At 38.5% G+C, this 16,552-nt stretch overlaps 2 protein-coding genes across 4 annotated transcripts in view; both read left to right on the top strand.

Moving 5' to 3' along the window:
• The window catches only part of LOC145484712 (uncharacterized), a 27,246-nt gene extending 12,453 nt beyond the window's left edge, over nucleotides 1-14,793 (top strand). Inside the window, exons 5-14 of one of the 3 annotated variants that reach the window (XM_081463337.1) lie at nucleotides 571-900; nucleotides 3,405-3,594; nucleotides 4,294-4,502; nucleotides 4,817-5,001; nucleotides 5,487-5,585; nucleotides 9,884-10,114; nucleotides 10,730-10,944; nucleotides 11,386-11,426; nucleotides 12,932-13,028; nucleotides 13,556-14,793. In XM_081463337.1, the coding sequence (XP_081319463.1) occupies nucleotides 571-900; nucleotides 3,405-3,594; nucleotides 4,294-4,502; nucleotides 4,817-5,001; nucleotides 5,487-5,585; nucleotides 9,884-10,114; nucleotides 10,730-10,944; nucleotides 11,386-11,426; nucleotides 12,932-13,028; nucleotides 13,556-13,751 (1,793 nt within the window). In that variant the 3' untranslated portion in view covers nucleotides 13,752-14,793. Of the gene's footprint in view, nucleotides 1-570; nucleotides 901-3,401; nucleotides 3,595-4,293; nucleotides 4,503-4,816; nucleotides 5,002-5,486; nucleotides 5,586-9,883; nucleotides 10,115-10,729; nucleotides 10,945-11,385; nucleotides 11,427-12,931; nucleotides 13,029-13,555 lie in introns of all 3 variants that reach the window. The other 2 variants (XM_081463338.1, XM_081463336.1) reach the window with 2 other exon arrangements.
• The window catches only part of LOC145484714 (uncharacterized), a 256,461-nt gene that overhangs the window by 187,776 nt on the left and 52,133 nt on the right, over nucleotides 1-16,552 (top strand). The gene's annotated exons all lie outside the window — the stretch shown is intronic.

Genomic DNA, 16,552 nt, shown 5'->3' with positions numbered 1-16,552 from the left:
GTTGTGTTCAGTTGGGAAAGACACTTTACTCTCACAATGCCTCTCTCCTCCCAGGCGTACAAATGGGTACCGGTGAATTTAATGCTGGGGGTAACCCTGTGATGGCCTGGCATCCCATCTAGGGGGGAGTAGAAGTATTTCTAGTTGCTTCATGCTACGGAAACCGGGTAAGCTCCGGCCTCATGGGCCACTTGGCTCCTATGCAGACTTTACCTTACCAATGAAACCTATATATTGCATTTCCTAAGCCAAGAGACTATAAAGGCTATAAAGGCATTTAGGCTTTGATCCTAAAATAATCCCTCCAAAGTTATTTTTAGATCACTCCCGGTTTTAGACTACCACGAAGTGCCTAGATTTAGCTATTCCTGGGATGCGGATTTTACTGAAATGGACAGCCCAAGCGGCTTTGCATGCGTTTTCATCCTCCAAGAAAACATCCGTGCAACGCGGGCAATACCATATCTTAAAACATTGAACTGCCTTGAAAACAAGGCCTATACGGGGGATTACCTCTCTTACCCTTAGTACTTCTCTCTTACCTAAATATAGTGGTTTTATGTCTTATAGCAGCACCAGACCCACCTGAAATCATCAAAGTTATTCCAGACACAGACTCCAGCACAGCCATAATTTGGTGGACAAATTCTGACTACCATGGATGTTTTATTATGTATAACAACATATATTACAGAATCATTAATGAACGAAGCAGCGAACCATGGAGTATGTCCACGTTTCAACCTTACTACATGCATCGAGTGCAGAGGTACCTTCTGCCGGTGCAATTGGATAAGATGTATGAAGTTATTGTGACGGCCACAAACTCCGAGGGTGAAAGCTCTAAGGACTTAGTCACTCCGACGATCTTTGGCAAGGTAACAAAGGAGCCTGATAAGAGTAAGTATTTTTCCATGAGTAGAATCCAGTGACATCGAGAAACATGCATGTTATTTCCCAAGCCCGTAACCAGGGGGGGGGGGGGGGGGTTGCACGGGGTGCGTTCGCACCTCCCCACAGGCCCCAGAGGTCCGCATTTTGATACCCAATATCCAAGTTAAGGAGTGCAGTCGGTTAAACTGAAGTCTAAAACTTAACAGTGATACTTAAACAAAATCAAAGAATGGTAAAAGCAGTAATGTATTCACTGGGAAACTAAAACCAGTTGCACTCTAGTAGCCCAAGCCATTCAGAACATTTCAGTGAGCGCACTGATGTCCGAGCTTATCTAAATGAATAATGAATAATAAATGAATAATAAAATTAACGTGCGCACGCTTTGCACGGGAGTTTAGACGAGCGAGCCAATGACAAGGGAGCGATCTCACGACTTTTGTCAGACACTTCTGCTAACGCGTCGGGTATTATTCTTTATTTGTACGAGCGCATGAACGCTCGAAGATGCAAAATGAGTTTTTTGTGTAATACGTTATGGGTAGGAGAGAACAGGAAAATAGAAAGAGGAAGGCTGCAGCTAAATCTTGCCAGTCTCTCGATACATGGAGTAAAGTACGCCGTCAAGAGCCATCAGACGCTGACAATGACACTAATGGCAGTGCAGTCTGCGATGACAGCCCAGCTGAAACCACGACTTCAGATCTATCTCAGTTAACTACTGTTTTTCAGCGAGATATAGAAGGGAAATCATACTTATTTTCGCAGTGTCCACCAATTGATCCCATTATTATGCTCTGAGATTTAGTCGCTATTCCTCGATATGAAACAAACTCGTTTAATAGAAAGCCAGAGAGGAACACAGGGTAACAATTCGGAGAGGGACTGGGGGAGGGTTAATCTAAAGCAGCAATCCACAGGCATCCCAAACCATCAAAATAGAAGTTTTTTAGACACAAAGAGGGAAAATACATTTTGTTTCTCTTGGTCTCTTATCGTCATTTCCTGATGTCATGACAATATTCTATGAAAGGCCGATGTGTACTTTCTTAACAATTCAATTCAATTCGCAAGACATGCGAGCTGTGAATGTGAAAGAAGTGCGAGTTCTTCAAGGCGGCTGCATATATATAACAGGGCATGCATGGGCCAAGAAAGGCTGTCGTCCCTCGCACTAATGCACATACATTATCAAGTTAATATTGTTTTGGATGAGGTGGTAAATCTGTTTGCCACCAAACACCCACGAAGGCTGGAGCTCGGGATTATTCTGAGGGATTACTTCCGCAGTATTTTGATGTATCATTTGTATTCGACAAATGTAATATTCAATTCCTACCGTGTACTTTGCCGTTACAATTTCTCATGTATTGCTACTTTCCTAAATAAACGGATCAGACAATAAAAAATACATTTCGGTAGTTTGGTCCACTTTGGCCTCGTTAGCACCCCCCCCCTCCCCCCACATAAAATCCTGGTTACGGGCCTGTTTCCCATTCCTTATCTTCAGAATTACGAACTTCTGCAATATCAGAACTGGAAATTACTAGCGCCAGTCCACACTAAAATACGGTGTAAGGCTGACTGAAGTGTTTTAAATCCAAAATTGTCAGGGCTAGTCTCTAAAGGAATGTACTTGGTAGGTTATGCATTCTTTGCCGTTCCTTCACCAAATTGTACTGGTATCAAAAAATGTGTTAGTACAATGTACGTCTCTCTATATTGACTGGCCAACTCGCCACGTTCCTGTACTTTTAATAATAATAATAAATAAATAATAAATAAATATTTATATAGCACCTATCCATGCCTGCTCTAGGCGCTGTACAATTCGCCAAAATGATCTGTACTAATCTTAATAATTAAAAATGTGCATTTAAGAAAGTAATAGAAAGTAAAAATCGCTAAGAATAATAAGTTTTCTTAAAAAGATGAGTTTTGAGTTTAGATTTAAAAGAACTTAGATTGTCACATGAGCGGATAGAAACAGGTAGACTGTTCCAGAGTTCAGGAGCGGAAACAGCAAAAGCTCGAGAACCATATGTCTTCAGGTGAAAATTTGTGGGGTTAATAAGTTAAAGTGATTCTCCAATTAGAAGTTGTATATTAACTCTATCATTAATTTCCTTCACCAATCTTCTGCATGAAAACTGACACTAATCCTTTGATCTTCAGGAGAAACGTTGTCTCTATGGCCAGCGTGCCAAACTCCATGTTCTCCGGTCCGCGTGAAAACCTTTTCAGGGCCACTTTCCTTCTCTCCACTCAGAACTATAGTGAACCTAAAAATTGCTATAAAAGTACAGAAGTGTGAATCCTACTTGAACTAACATCCTATTCACCGGTAAAATTATTAGCCAGGACTTCAGTTCCTCATGCTAAGGAGAACGGAGTAAAGCTCCAGCAAGTACTCACTTTGTATTCGAAGTGAGTTCCACTCCGGTGGATAACGCAGGACATCATCAATATATCGGCACGTGATTCGTTTCATCCTCGCCTCATTTCAGCAGTTCTTGAGAGGACGTCTCCAGGATCCCATTTCGAAGATCCAACTGTCCAGAATTCCAAGTCCAGTTCTTCCACTGCCTTATTAACATCCCTGGTAGTATTAGCGTGTACCATTGTTGTTACAGTTTTAACGGTGTACATCATCAAGAGACGACGGCCACTCTCGTTGAGTGCCAGCTGTCGCAGAACAAGGTAATGCGTTCTCCATTATGGTGTTAAGCCAGACATTCTTTTCTAATTTGGAGAGAGGTGGGAGCAGTAGACTGGTAACGTCAGTTTTGAATATAATTTGGGCAGGAAGGTGATGGTAGAGGGAATATAGTAGATCATACATTAAATAACAAACAAAAAAAGAAACAAACAAAATATAATGAACAAAAAATGTAAGCGTCTGGCATGAAGCCTGTGGTTTATCATTTACATTTTGCACAGTCATAATCTATCCGTTTAAAAAAAAAAACACCTACAAAAGGTCAAAAAAGAGAGATATTAGCACAGGTGGTATATAGCTTCAGGTTGTTAATGAATATTTACTATTGGAAAACATCACTTACATTACCTGATGTTAGATACCAGCTATCGATGAAAAACTTCTCTAAGACAAGGTCCAAATAAATGCACTACCATTTCTAAATAAAACTCGGCATTCGTTGTGTAATATTTCGTTAAACTTCATGCAGTGTAACAAACTTATTAACAAGAGTCGGTAACTAGTGAAAAAGGAATGTGACGTTGAATACGTGCAGATGTAACCCACGACTAACATGGAGCACAGACACAACTCATTGAAGAGCATTTCAAAACATGAGAAACTTCGAAAGTAAAAGGTTAGATTCGCCTCGAAGCGATAGACATTGAATCAGGATTTCGCTTCTCATCATTTTTTTCTAGAAAAGATGCTTGTTTAGTTGACCATTGGGAAATTCTCCCTGATGAAATTATTTGCATAGAAAAAATTGGACATGGTCAGTTTGGCGAGGTGCACAAAGCGGAAATGAAATCACGCGAAAGCCCTCGGAAGGAAAAATTACGTTCAAAAGGTCAGTGGAAGGACAAAATTCAAAGGCCAAAGATAACCGTCGCTGTCAAGATGTTATGTGGTAAGTGTTAAATATTAAGGGAATGTAATGGATTTTCACTGAAAGATATACTTGGCTCCACAAAACTATCATACTAGTCTAATGAAATTTGATAGTCTTAGAGTCACTGAAGTAACTATACGGCTGTTTTAGTAATGGGAAAATATTATTCAGAAATTTTATTCAGAAATCTTACTGAGGGTCTTACACGAACTAAACGGCCGTACGTAATTTAAGAAAAGAATAACCAATGCCAACTTTGACAAGCTGTGATAGTTACCAATGTCCTTAGTAATAACATACGATATTTCATCTTCTGTTTGGTATTCATGAAGAGGAAGCTGACGACGAACAACAGAGAGAGTTCCTAAAAGAAATTCAACTGATGAAGGAAGTTGGGTCGCACCGAAACATAGTGAACATGTTGGGATGTTGTACATCTGTTGAGCCCATGTATCTTGTGGTGGAATATGTTTCAAACGGTGACCTACTCAATTATCTGAGAAAACGAAGGAATCAGGTTTGTTAATTTGTAAATAAATATAAATACCAGTACCCGTGGTAGTGCGGGAAGTATTCCCTTTTATAGCTCCAAATGAAAACGAAACGAATTAAACGTCCTTTCTCCACCAAGTGCTCCATCTAGCTGGTCTAAACGCTGAACGCACTGTTTAATCTTGCTCACTTCCCGTTACGCGAGGAACGGTGGCGTATTGGCTCTCTCCACCCGGGTAGGGGGGGGGGGAGAGGGGGTAGCCCCGCGGTAGACGAGCATTCCATCTAGGGGGATCAGAAATACTCTTAGTCGCTTAACTCCATGGAAACCGGAATAAACCTCGGCGGTATGGACCACTTCACCCAGCGACAAACTCGTTTGGCCCAGAGAATACGTAGAATCCCGACTGGCATCTTATTGCTCGTGTAACGCATTTGCATTTGCCTGGTTAATTACGGTATGTTTCCCCTCTAGTTGAAGGTCTTCCGCTTTATTGGTTAAGCTGTTAGTTCTTGCAGGTCATCGACTCCACATTGGAGGTCGCCCAAAAGGAGGCAAACTGCTCTCACTACTGCGACAATCTTGGAAGTGATGACATGCTATCCCAGGTCTGATCAATTGATTTTTCGTTTTGTTACTGCTTGTATCCGTATGGTAAATTTTATATGTTGTTATATCTGAGTTTTAAAAACCTTACTACCTTACTCAAGACATTCATTCATAGTACATAGCTGCACACTACTTTGATTGAACTAATATTAGTCGACAGCATACCTTCCAGGAGGATGTATTTTTATTACAAATGAAGTACAAAAAAAATGTAGGGGCGACTGTTCACAGGCTAAAAAGGAGGAGGTATTACTAATAGTCCAGCTGTTAAGGGACAAAATCGTTCGTTTTTTGATAAAAGCATCAAACTTGGCAGGGTTACTAACCTCTGTAAGACAAATATTTCCTGATATGGAGCCATGCCAAATTTTCTTCCAGAACCATGGAATGCGCATGTCAAAAATATGGCATACAAGGCCCTTACATGGAAACGAGGCTGATGCAAAATACCATTTTTTTTTACCTTCTGGGACTACTATGCTTAGTGTCTTGCATTTTTAATACAACAGCAAATTAACCATTGCCTTTGAGTCTTAAATTATGTCACGTGATAGTCACGTGACCATTATGTTCAATTACCAGCAAAGCAATACGCACTGATGAAATCATTACCATTTTTAGAACTACCAAAGAAATCACTCAAACTAAGAATTGAAAACAAACTACTAAGTGTTCTCGAAGCTAAAGATTCCTTCATTGAGTTTTGTAGGATCATTTCTAAATTAAAATGCCAGTAGCAGTAGTAAAAAAAAAAACAACCAACCAGCAATCAAACAAACAAACAAACAAACAAAATATTATCTATTAAATCACATTCTTTTCCCAGTTTTTCTTTTTATTTTGTTCACTTTTTTTTCTAACGTTCTATTTTTCTCTATTTATCATGGTAATAATAATAGTAATAAAAGTAATAATAATAATAATAATAATAATAATAATAATAAATCATTTGTAACTATTGATAGACTGGCCCGCCTAGACTAGCATAGCTATCCGCGGGCCAGACCAACTGTAAAATGTAGGTTTTATTAAGAAATAAAATGATGACGATGATGATTTTTTACATAACAATTTTATTATTTGCAATGTAGATTCTATTATCTAGACTAGGAAGTTCAAACCTTGAATGTATGTTTTGGATATGCCAAAAACGTAATATCAGATCGAGGCTGTGATACAGAGTCAAGTTTTATAGTTTTGATTGACATGATTTTCTTGAGCTACTTTGTAAGAGAAAAAGAGTTTTCAATCACTTTGCTGCAGTATTTTTTAAAGGAAATGCAGAAAAAATGTAAATAGCATTAAAATTTAAAATACATCAGTCATGTCAATTTAGATAATGCAGCCCGGCTTATGAATTTGTTTAGGTTGCTTTTAAAGTACGTTCTAAACTCAAATGAGAAAACAAGGAAACTTGTAATACTACCTACTGGGTGGTACATTTTATGTCTGTAAGAAATGTTATCTTTAATCTTTAATCATTATTTATATACGGTAAAAATAACATGCCTAAGATCCTAAACCTAAAATTCTAATCCTAATATCATATTAACTTACAACAACATTCTACATATAAACCTGATTTCCGTGAATACAGGGTAAGCTGTTCCAAAGGGTTGCGCCGCTGTAACTAAAACTATTTTTCATGTAGTTAGTTCTCAGAAAGGGAACAACAAGTTTGTTAACCGAGTCCCTCAGAGCATAATTTATTTCGTGTTACAAATTTCAGTTAGAAGTGAGATATTCGGGAACCAGACCGTTTAAAGACTTGAAAACCATTAGGGGTTTCTGAATTTGACATTGAAATTGCAAGTCTTTCCAGCTGAGTTTGTGAAACAAGGAATCCACATCAGCGTCATAGCCCAATGAAGTTATTACTCGTGCAGCATGGTTTTGTAGTTTTTGTAGCCTGTTAGATAATGTTTTGCCATAATTACCCCAGACTAGGCTGCAGTAATCAAAGTGAGGTTGAGGTAGTGAGTTGCATATGCAGAGTAGGGTAGATCGAGGCACAAATGACTTAAGGTGATTCCTTAATATTGCATTGGGCATCCCTAAGTCATGAGCCCGTGCGCGTGCAAAACGTAAGAGATTTCCCTCAAACTAAGCTCGATAGCGAAATAAATGCTCCTTTTCTCTTAAACGAGCATGGTGACCCCGATTTTTTTTTGGGTATTTGCTAAGAACAGTCTAATAAAGAAAATATTTAAGGAAGAAAAAACGTTTGATAGTAGAACATGATTTTCTTTTTGGAAAATAGGTCCGTACTGGGTGTATTTTGGCCAAGGCGAGGACTTCAAGCTAACCACGGAACCGTCCGAAAAAGTGCAATATTCCCACAACCAGGCAATCAAAAACGGCTTAAATAAAGCAATACTGCTTATGTGAATAAAAGAAGCTTTACTTTCAACATAAAATTTTCTGTCTTTCAAGCAAGCAAGACTTAATTCTGGAACAATACCGGTTTCGCCCCATGGCGAGTTCGCCCCCACCATAAAATCTCTATTTCGAGTTCGTCCCAAAATTTTGTGTTCGTGTTTACGTAGTTGTCATCGAGTTATTAAAAGTCTTCGAAGAATCATTTCAGTCTATGTATGTTTATGTCATCTCGCCATCAGGGAGTTTCGCCACCAACGAACTCCCGGTCGCCACCGTGCGAAGTCAACTCGCACCAAGCGAAGTCACCTCGCCAGCAAGCGAAGATTCCTCGCCGCCGGTAATCTAATAAGGCAGTGGGTAAAAGAACGAGGAATAATCTCTATATGCGATTCGATCTGGTTGGGGGCGAACTCGATCAAGTTGAGTCGATGTAGGGGCGAACTCGCCATGGGGCGAAACCGGCAGCTACCTAATTCAATTCTGTATGAAGGTGATTCGAATTTTTAACCCGCAACCAGTAAAAACACCCCATTTTAAGAGCCTGCTGACGCGTTAACCAGCTTGATGACCCTATTTATTTATTGAATTTTTTAATGTTCATATCATGGATGTTAATTATGCCAAGTTGCAAAAGAAGTTTGATAGTAGGACAATTTCAAGGGAATTACCTTAACTAAATTTATGGCTCCAATTGCAGAAGCGATCTTTTTACACAGTTGATGTGGGAATGCCACGTCAGATTTTCATTGACATTTACTCCACGTGATTTCGCAGAAGAAACTTGTTCAATCGGAACATTATTAATGGAGAGTTTGAGTGTATCAGATAGAGTACTTAATCTTTGCCTGGAGCCGATCAATATAAATGTAGCGTTCAAGGTAAGTCTGTTAGACTCAAGCCATTTGCTTAGTTTTTCAAGGTCGTGAGATAGACTAGACTGAATCGGAGGCAAATCAGAACCAGCGTAATTAATGTGGGTGTCATCAGCACACATTCTAGGTGTGCTAAATGATAGACAGTTAGGCAAATCGTTAATATGAATTAGAAATAAAAGAGGACCAAGGATCGTTCCCTGTCGCACACCACATTTAAGAGTGGTGAAGTCAGAGAGACAGCCATTAACGGAGCACCATTGTGCGCGCTTAGTCAAATACGATTTAAACCAATCAAGAGTTTTCTCTTGAATTCCGCACCGAAATTAGTTATATTCCGTTAAGCCAGACTTAAGCAAATCACCTCAATAGCCAACATAGATCCATCCTTTGTCTCGGCCTCGATTTGATGCAAAGCCCCAATATGACATTGTGCATGCCGAAACACAGGTTTCTAAGTTTGAATATCTTATTACTCTATATTGTAATGTTCAAAATAATTACTTCTTTTTATTTGCGAGGAAAAACGAGAAAGAAGAGGAGAAAAAAAAATTATTAATCGTATTAATACAATATTCGGTATTATTTTATTGTTTATTGAAAATGATGGTCACGTGACTAATCACGTGACAAATTTTTCGACTCCCAGATACTTTATAAGTTGCTGTTATATTAAAAAGCAAGAAATCTAGGCAAAGTACTCCGGAAAAGGCTTAGAAATAAGCATTTTAACTCAGCCTCGCTCCCATGTAAGGGCCTAATATGTCATTTTTTGACATGCGCGTAGCGTGCTTCTGGGTGGAAATTTGGGATGGCTCCATATCAGAAAATGTTTACCTTATAGAGGTTAGTCATCCTGGGAAGTTTTATGCTTTTATCACAAAATGAACAATTCTGGTTATTTTTGGCTCTTAACAGTAGGCCTATAACAACACTTTGTTCTCGAACTTACTGAAACACTGTTGATGTCCCACCCATTCCATACCGAACTCTGTCTCTACTTTCGCCTTACCTCAATCAGTTTCCTTCGATTCCTAACCTTATAGGAAGCAACTAACAAACAAGCAACTAACAAGCAGCTCTCCTCAGAAGCAATTTTAAAATGTTCCCAACAAGGCTCTGGAATCGACAAAGATACGATCGAGATGAAACATATTGAGCTAACAAGTTACAGCAATGAGGTTAGCGATGTCTCCGATTGTACCAAAGAGGACGACGATAAGAGATTTGTATTAACAGATCTTCTGTCATTCTCATGGCAGATAGCAAAAGGAATGGTAGGTGATCCTAATCCACTTAATCTAACTTCCTCATAACATGGATGCTCCTAACTATGATAAAGGCCTGTTTCAAAGGGTAGGCAGTGATTGAAATAAAACAAAATCTAAGACAATACTTAAGTTAGTGTGTAAAGGCAGCCGGTTGATTAGCGATCTCGATATTTATTACATTTTAACTTTCCTCAACTGTGATTTGCTTTTATCATGTTTGTTTTTGTCTCCTGGGGAACGCCAAAGACAAATGTTAAGATATGTCTTGCGATTTCGCTGTTTACACCAAGGTAGAATGACCCTCTGAAAACGGACACTGTTCTCTGATAGAGCCATCCTACTTCTTGGGGACAGTAGTGGTAATGCTTCTTGGGCACAACAAGGAATATAAGACAAAATTCGGGTCCACAAAATGTACAGCGACCGCATAGGGGCCAATGCACTCCCCAATTCGATTGTCAAGACGACCCCATGGGGGACGACGCTTGGCATGTAAGAGAGAGCTATGTTTTGATTAAAAGGGTGTTACTCGTAGGAAGGACTAGCTACCTCCATGTAAATATAGGCTGTTTATATTTGCTGAAGAGAAATACGGCGTCACTATTTAACTCTGTTGAACAGGAGTACCTGTCAAGTAGAAACTTCGTCCATCGTGACCTGGCCGCTCGTAACATTCTTGTTGGAGAGAACAAGGAAGTAAAAGTAGCCGATTTTGGACTCAGTCGTCAAGTGCAAGAAGAGAACGTCTACCACTGCAGTAAGCAGCGAAAACTGCCGATCAAATGGATGGCACCTGAAGCCATTTACGACCAAGTCTTTACCTCACAGAGTGACGTGTGAGTAGTAGTTAATATGCAGATTCAGCCAGGCCTAAAAGCAGAAATCCCATATAAAAAACTAATTATAAGATTAGAATTGTAAAAAAGAAAAAAAATATATAGCAAAACCAGAGGAAGCACCTTCAGTTCGAAAGGTCACAAAGACACAGAGAAACCTAATTTGTAAAATCGTCATTTTCGGATAGATTATTGATATTTTATGATGACATACGTTTTGCATGACACTAGATACAATGTCTTTCAATTTTTCGTTTTTCACGTATAATACAGCGTGCATGGCACATTACTGAACACGGGTGTATATTATGACAGCCGGAAGGGATTAGCATTAGCATGTTGAAACTAAATAATACAGCCCATCAAGGGCGCAATTAGTCATTCTTGTAAATGCTGACTATGCACGTGATATTTAAATTTCCTTTTTGCTCTGTACTTCAGGTGGGCATACGGCATACTCTTGTGGGAGATCGTCACTTTTGGTATGTTTATTTATCCGAGGGCTTAGGTGTACCTCTCAAAATCATTAATAACCCATCAAGTTAAAACGAAGAAAATAACAACTGTGAAGGAGGTTTGGATACCCGGTCTTGATTAGCATAGACTTTGGCGATTTTACTTCTCGGTTTACATATACTTCTCAGTTTTACTTTCGATTGAGAAGATATATCAAACTTTCGAAACAGCGTTTCATCGGCTATCCAAACATGTCGAATTTCGTCAAAAATACTCCGCTGCGCGTCGTATTTTCAACTCTCTTCTCGGTGTTTGGATATCCCGATGAAACACTGTCTCTCGTGTTTGATACATTACTTGATCATATATGACTTAAGGGTCCATTTTGATGCGTTTTTCTCGTTTTCTTTACTTCAATAACCTAATATATAGATTTAGCCAAGTCTATGAGCCGAGTTCCTGATTGCAATAATTAACCATAAAGGAAAAAGAGGATTTGCTTTTCTTGGATCAGAAATTCAAAACATGACCATTGTAAGCATGTAATTGTTCAGCGTGTGGGTTTGCTATTTTTCCAGTTAAATTTTAACAAACTGTACCCAAAACGTTTACCCAAGATTGTAGAAATTACGTACGCAATATATCAGGGACTTTCCAAGAGACAATTGTCCAAGGAATATGTCGGAATAAAGTCAACAACGCGCTAGGGGCTAATTTGCGCCGAAATTTTGCCTTTGCATGTACTCCATCCTTCTCCCCCAGAGTAACAACCTTGCTTGAGCCCGCGATCTGACCAAAAAACCAGTACAGTGGACAGCATGTTTTGACAGCTGTCAATTAATCATAACATGGATGGCCAAAATCAAAGATGTACCTATGGCAATGGTGCTACTCTTTGATTTTCAAGGTATGGTCTGTCACCTCCAATTTTTTTAGATCGATGGGTTACCAAATTAATTTTTTTAAGGTATGGGGCTCCACTCGCGCGCCTTTGGCGCGCAAGACCTCCACCATAACCCCTTAAGTAAGAGTAGCGTGGCAAATCAAACAAATTTCGGGGTACGCTGTGTAGCTATGTAGTAAAGTCTAGCGCGAATAAAATATTTATTCCAGCACGCCCTCACGTTTAGTTGACTGTACAATGTTCAAGTCTCTGCAGTCGATAACTAACCTGATCGGGTGAATATTTTCAGGACACGCGCGGCAGCTAATTTTATGGGCTTAATGAAAAGCAATTTAAAATTAAAACTTACAACGCCTGGACGTAGAAACACTTCAGCCTTTGTACGAACAACTTAAAACAAAATTTGAACTTTTACATGTACTTATGGAGGTGTAGATTATCAGCTCCTTTGACTGTTGTCATTTTACAGCTTGGCAGTTTTTCAATTGTCATGTTGTGGTGGACCAATCTGTGTTAGTGTCCGATTCTCCTATGAAAGGTGAATGTGAAGCAGAGGCGGTCTGGGAAGGGAATCATGACCCGGATTTAAACCTGTATACAGCAACTATTTCTTTGTTTAAATTTAAGGTGGCTCTCCTTACCCCACTCTCACCAACACTGAACTCTACAAACTTCTCAAGCAAGGATATCGTATGGAAAAGCCAAGTTTCTGCTCTGATGAATTGTGAGTTTCAATTCAAATGCTATGTCGCAGAAACATTCTGCTTCAAAGTAAATAAATGATTGAAAAGCAAAAATACCAGTTCATGATTTTGCCTGTCGAGCTGAATAAGCTTAGTCACCAGAAACGGGTAATTGATGTAATACATTTACTTTCCATCTACGAGCCTATATGCAAGGCAATATGTGCATTCCTAGCGTGGCGCTTACTACACTTCCCATAGCGTGAAGCACTTAGGAAGTATCACCACTTCTCTCGGATGAGATGCTTAGCTAGTCCATCACGTGTAACCGCTGGAATTTTGTCACGCTAGCCTTACCATGTGCCGATACCAAGTCCCTAGGCTAGAGAGAGGCACTGACCAGGGCTTCCATCTCCCTTCCCTCCCCTACTCACCTCACCACTTGATCCGGTGTCCAACGTGCTAATCATATACCACAGTTTCTGTTATGAGTTGTGATACGTAACAGAATTGTTATCAACTCGCACTCCTGATCTTTTGAGCTCTGCTTGTTTTGTCAACTCTCAAGGTACCAGATAATGAAGGCGTGCTGGAATGAGAAAGCCTCGGAGAGACCAACTTTTGGACAACTCTGTCAGACCTTGGAGCTGATGTTGCAGAAGGAAGTTCCATATTTGGAGTTATCACAGATTAATAAACAATCTATGAATTACTTTAGTATTTTAGATGTTAACAGTCATACCGGGCTAGTTGATATGGAATAAGAAGTAGAGAGGTTGGCTTAATATTGTACAAATCAAGTACGGTGACGAAAATCTTGGTTTACAGTGAATGCTTTATCACAGGATAAACCGGTTTTCACTTGAGTGCTGAAAGTAAACCACATTTGCTTTGGTTTTGCATCATTGCCCTAAACGATTGGATTAAAAGCTCACGTAACTTTGTCATCCAATCAGAAGTGAAGCCAAAACCAATCGTGACTCGCTCGTAAACGTTTTCGCTCTCTTCGCGTCAGTTACTTCTATTTCCTTCCAGTTTTGATTTGTTCTCTAGATTGTTTTTGTCTTCTCTGATTGGCCAGAGTAATTACTTTGATTTTACGACGCTCAATTAAAAACCGCTTTAACGCGTTACAATAAGATTATGAGCTCTAGAAATCTTTGAAGTGGCAGTTGATAAGATCTTCAGAGTCATTTGGGGCGAAAATATGCCAGGATACTTGTCCTTGGACATTATCTGTTCCTCGAAGCTCACAGTTTTCCTCGAGCTACGCTCTCGGAAAACTGTTCGCTTCTCGGAACAGATAATGTCCGCAGACAAATATCTTAGCATATTTTCACGCCAAATGGAGGCTATTGTTTATTTATTTAAGTCTTCTCGGGATCTCAATTATCCAATGATTTTTAATTAAATCTCCCTCCGAGACTTCGAAAAAAGAGAAAAAGTTGCCTTTTTGTAGATTATCTCTAGCAGGACTTCACACTTATGGTCATAGTGTTCCACTGTTCAGCTGATCAGATGGTAATTATTTGCATCAGTGAACCAATTAATATACCATAAATTCTCATATCATTGTTTTTAAAAGAATCTTGTAATTATGTAGTGGTTAGTGCGTTAGATAGTTCCTATTGCCATTGAAAATAGGCTTCAATCGTGCTTAGGACAGCTAAGCAACAAGATGAATATTTGTCATTTACCCGGGTTTAACATTGACAGTATATCCTTCATTTTATTTTATTTGCCATAAAAAAAGAACAAAGAAATTACATTTATTAGTATGCAAAAAAAAAAGAACAAAAAATGGCACTAAGCTGATAGAGTTTCAATTTAAATCCTTACATAGACGTATACCAACCAATAACCTTTTATTTAGAATAGGTCTACAGAGCGATGAAAAGTGCAGTTTTTGTCACACTTCCTCTGAGTCAATAATTCATCTTTTTTGGTCATGCCGCCAAACATCTCACTTTTGGAATAAACTTACTGAATGGCTGAAAAAATTAAATTTACTTCCTAGAGATTATGCTTTGACAAATATTACTGCTTTGGGTCTGAGGCCAGATATCTCTCAATTTGCGCTTCTTATAAATTACTGCTTTCTCTTAGCACGATATCACACATGGCTCCCTAAACCAAAAGATGATCATCCAAATCTTACGCTTTTCATATGCACACTAAAATCACAATATGAGATAGAAACAAAAAGTGGAGACACAAAGAAATGGAAACCTCTTACAGGATATATGAGGATTTAATTAATATTTTAGATTATATTTTCTATAGGGTTATCTATCTCCTACCCATTAATCTATTTCTAATCTCCTGTCAGATTCATAACTCATTTTACTTTTAATGTACCACATGCCTTTGGTCTATTTTTTATGTTTCTGTACTACAACCTCAAGCTGTAATGATAACTAGCTATTTTTCTTCTCAGTTTTTTTTTCTTTGCCCCTTGTCGTCACTGTATTTCTTAGTTGTGTAAGTCGTGTAACTGTATTTGTTAGTAATGTAAGTCGTTTAGTTATTGTAATTTAAATAGTGTAAATAATTAGAGCAATATAATGTAAATAGAGTTAGTGTTGTAGGTAAGCATTGGTTTCCCTTGTGTTATTGCAAATAAAAAAAAATAAAAAAATGAAATAGAATAAAAAAGGAACAAAGAAATTACCTTTATTAGCATGCAAAAATAGAACAAAAAATGGCGAGGGAGCCTAATAAAAACAACGGGCTTGTAAACTTAGTTCCTCCCAAGAAATACAAGATGACTAAAACTATACATTATTATAGTAAATGACGTATTGACAAACCATATTAGTACGCTTCACAGAATTAGCTAGACATTGCTGATAATAGATGTGTAAAGGATGCAAGAGATGAACAGCCAGTGATCTCAAGAGAAAGAAAGTTAAAATATTTTGGACCACGATAGAAAATAGAGAATTGCTGGATATTAGTCCTACATCATGGAAGACGAAAGGAGTGTGCTTGCCTTGTGTTGTAACCATGGATTTGGTTGTTTGTTGTGAATATATTTACAAATTTGTCAGGGAGAGGAGAGTTTTTAAACGACAACATAAACTGACCTAGATGTACTAAATGAATGTCTTGAGGTGGCAAGTCACGTTTCAGTGTTTAACCAGCCATGCAAGTTTATGTCACTGTTACGAAAGATTTATCAAACGTTTGTTGTTGTTAATACGAATTGGTCAGTGTTAGCCACAGAGGGACTATTTGACAATTTGGTTTCAAATTCAATAAAAAACTTGTGTATGAGGTACCACGTGTTAGAAATTGCATTTATGTCCAACTGAGCAAGTCCAATTCTCATAAATTTGACAGTTGTTGTATACTAGCTGCATTTACGATGCCTTTTGTTAGTTGCTCCCAAAATTGTCTGGCTTCTGTTTTCGAGTGTAACTTTAAAAAAGTTTTATATACCTGAAAAATAGGAAGGAAAAAATTCAAATGAAATTATCTGAATCACTTTCATGTTTGGTGACGCCTTGGAGTGATTTATGGTAATAAATACAGAGATCCAACATTTTGGGCATAGCAGAAAGTT

Source organism: Orbicella franksi, chromosome 4 (assembly GCF_964199315.1).
Source record: "Orbicella franksi chromosome 4, jaOrbFran1.1, whole genome shotgun sequence".
Lineage (NCBI taxonomy): Eukaryota > Metazoa > Cnidaria > Anthozoa > Scleractinia > Merulinidae > Orbicella > Orbicella franksi.
This window is presented reverse-complemented; position numbering and strand designations above follow the sequence as displayed.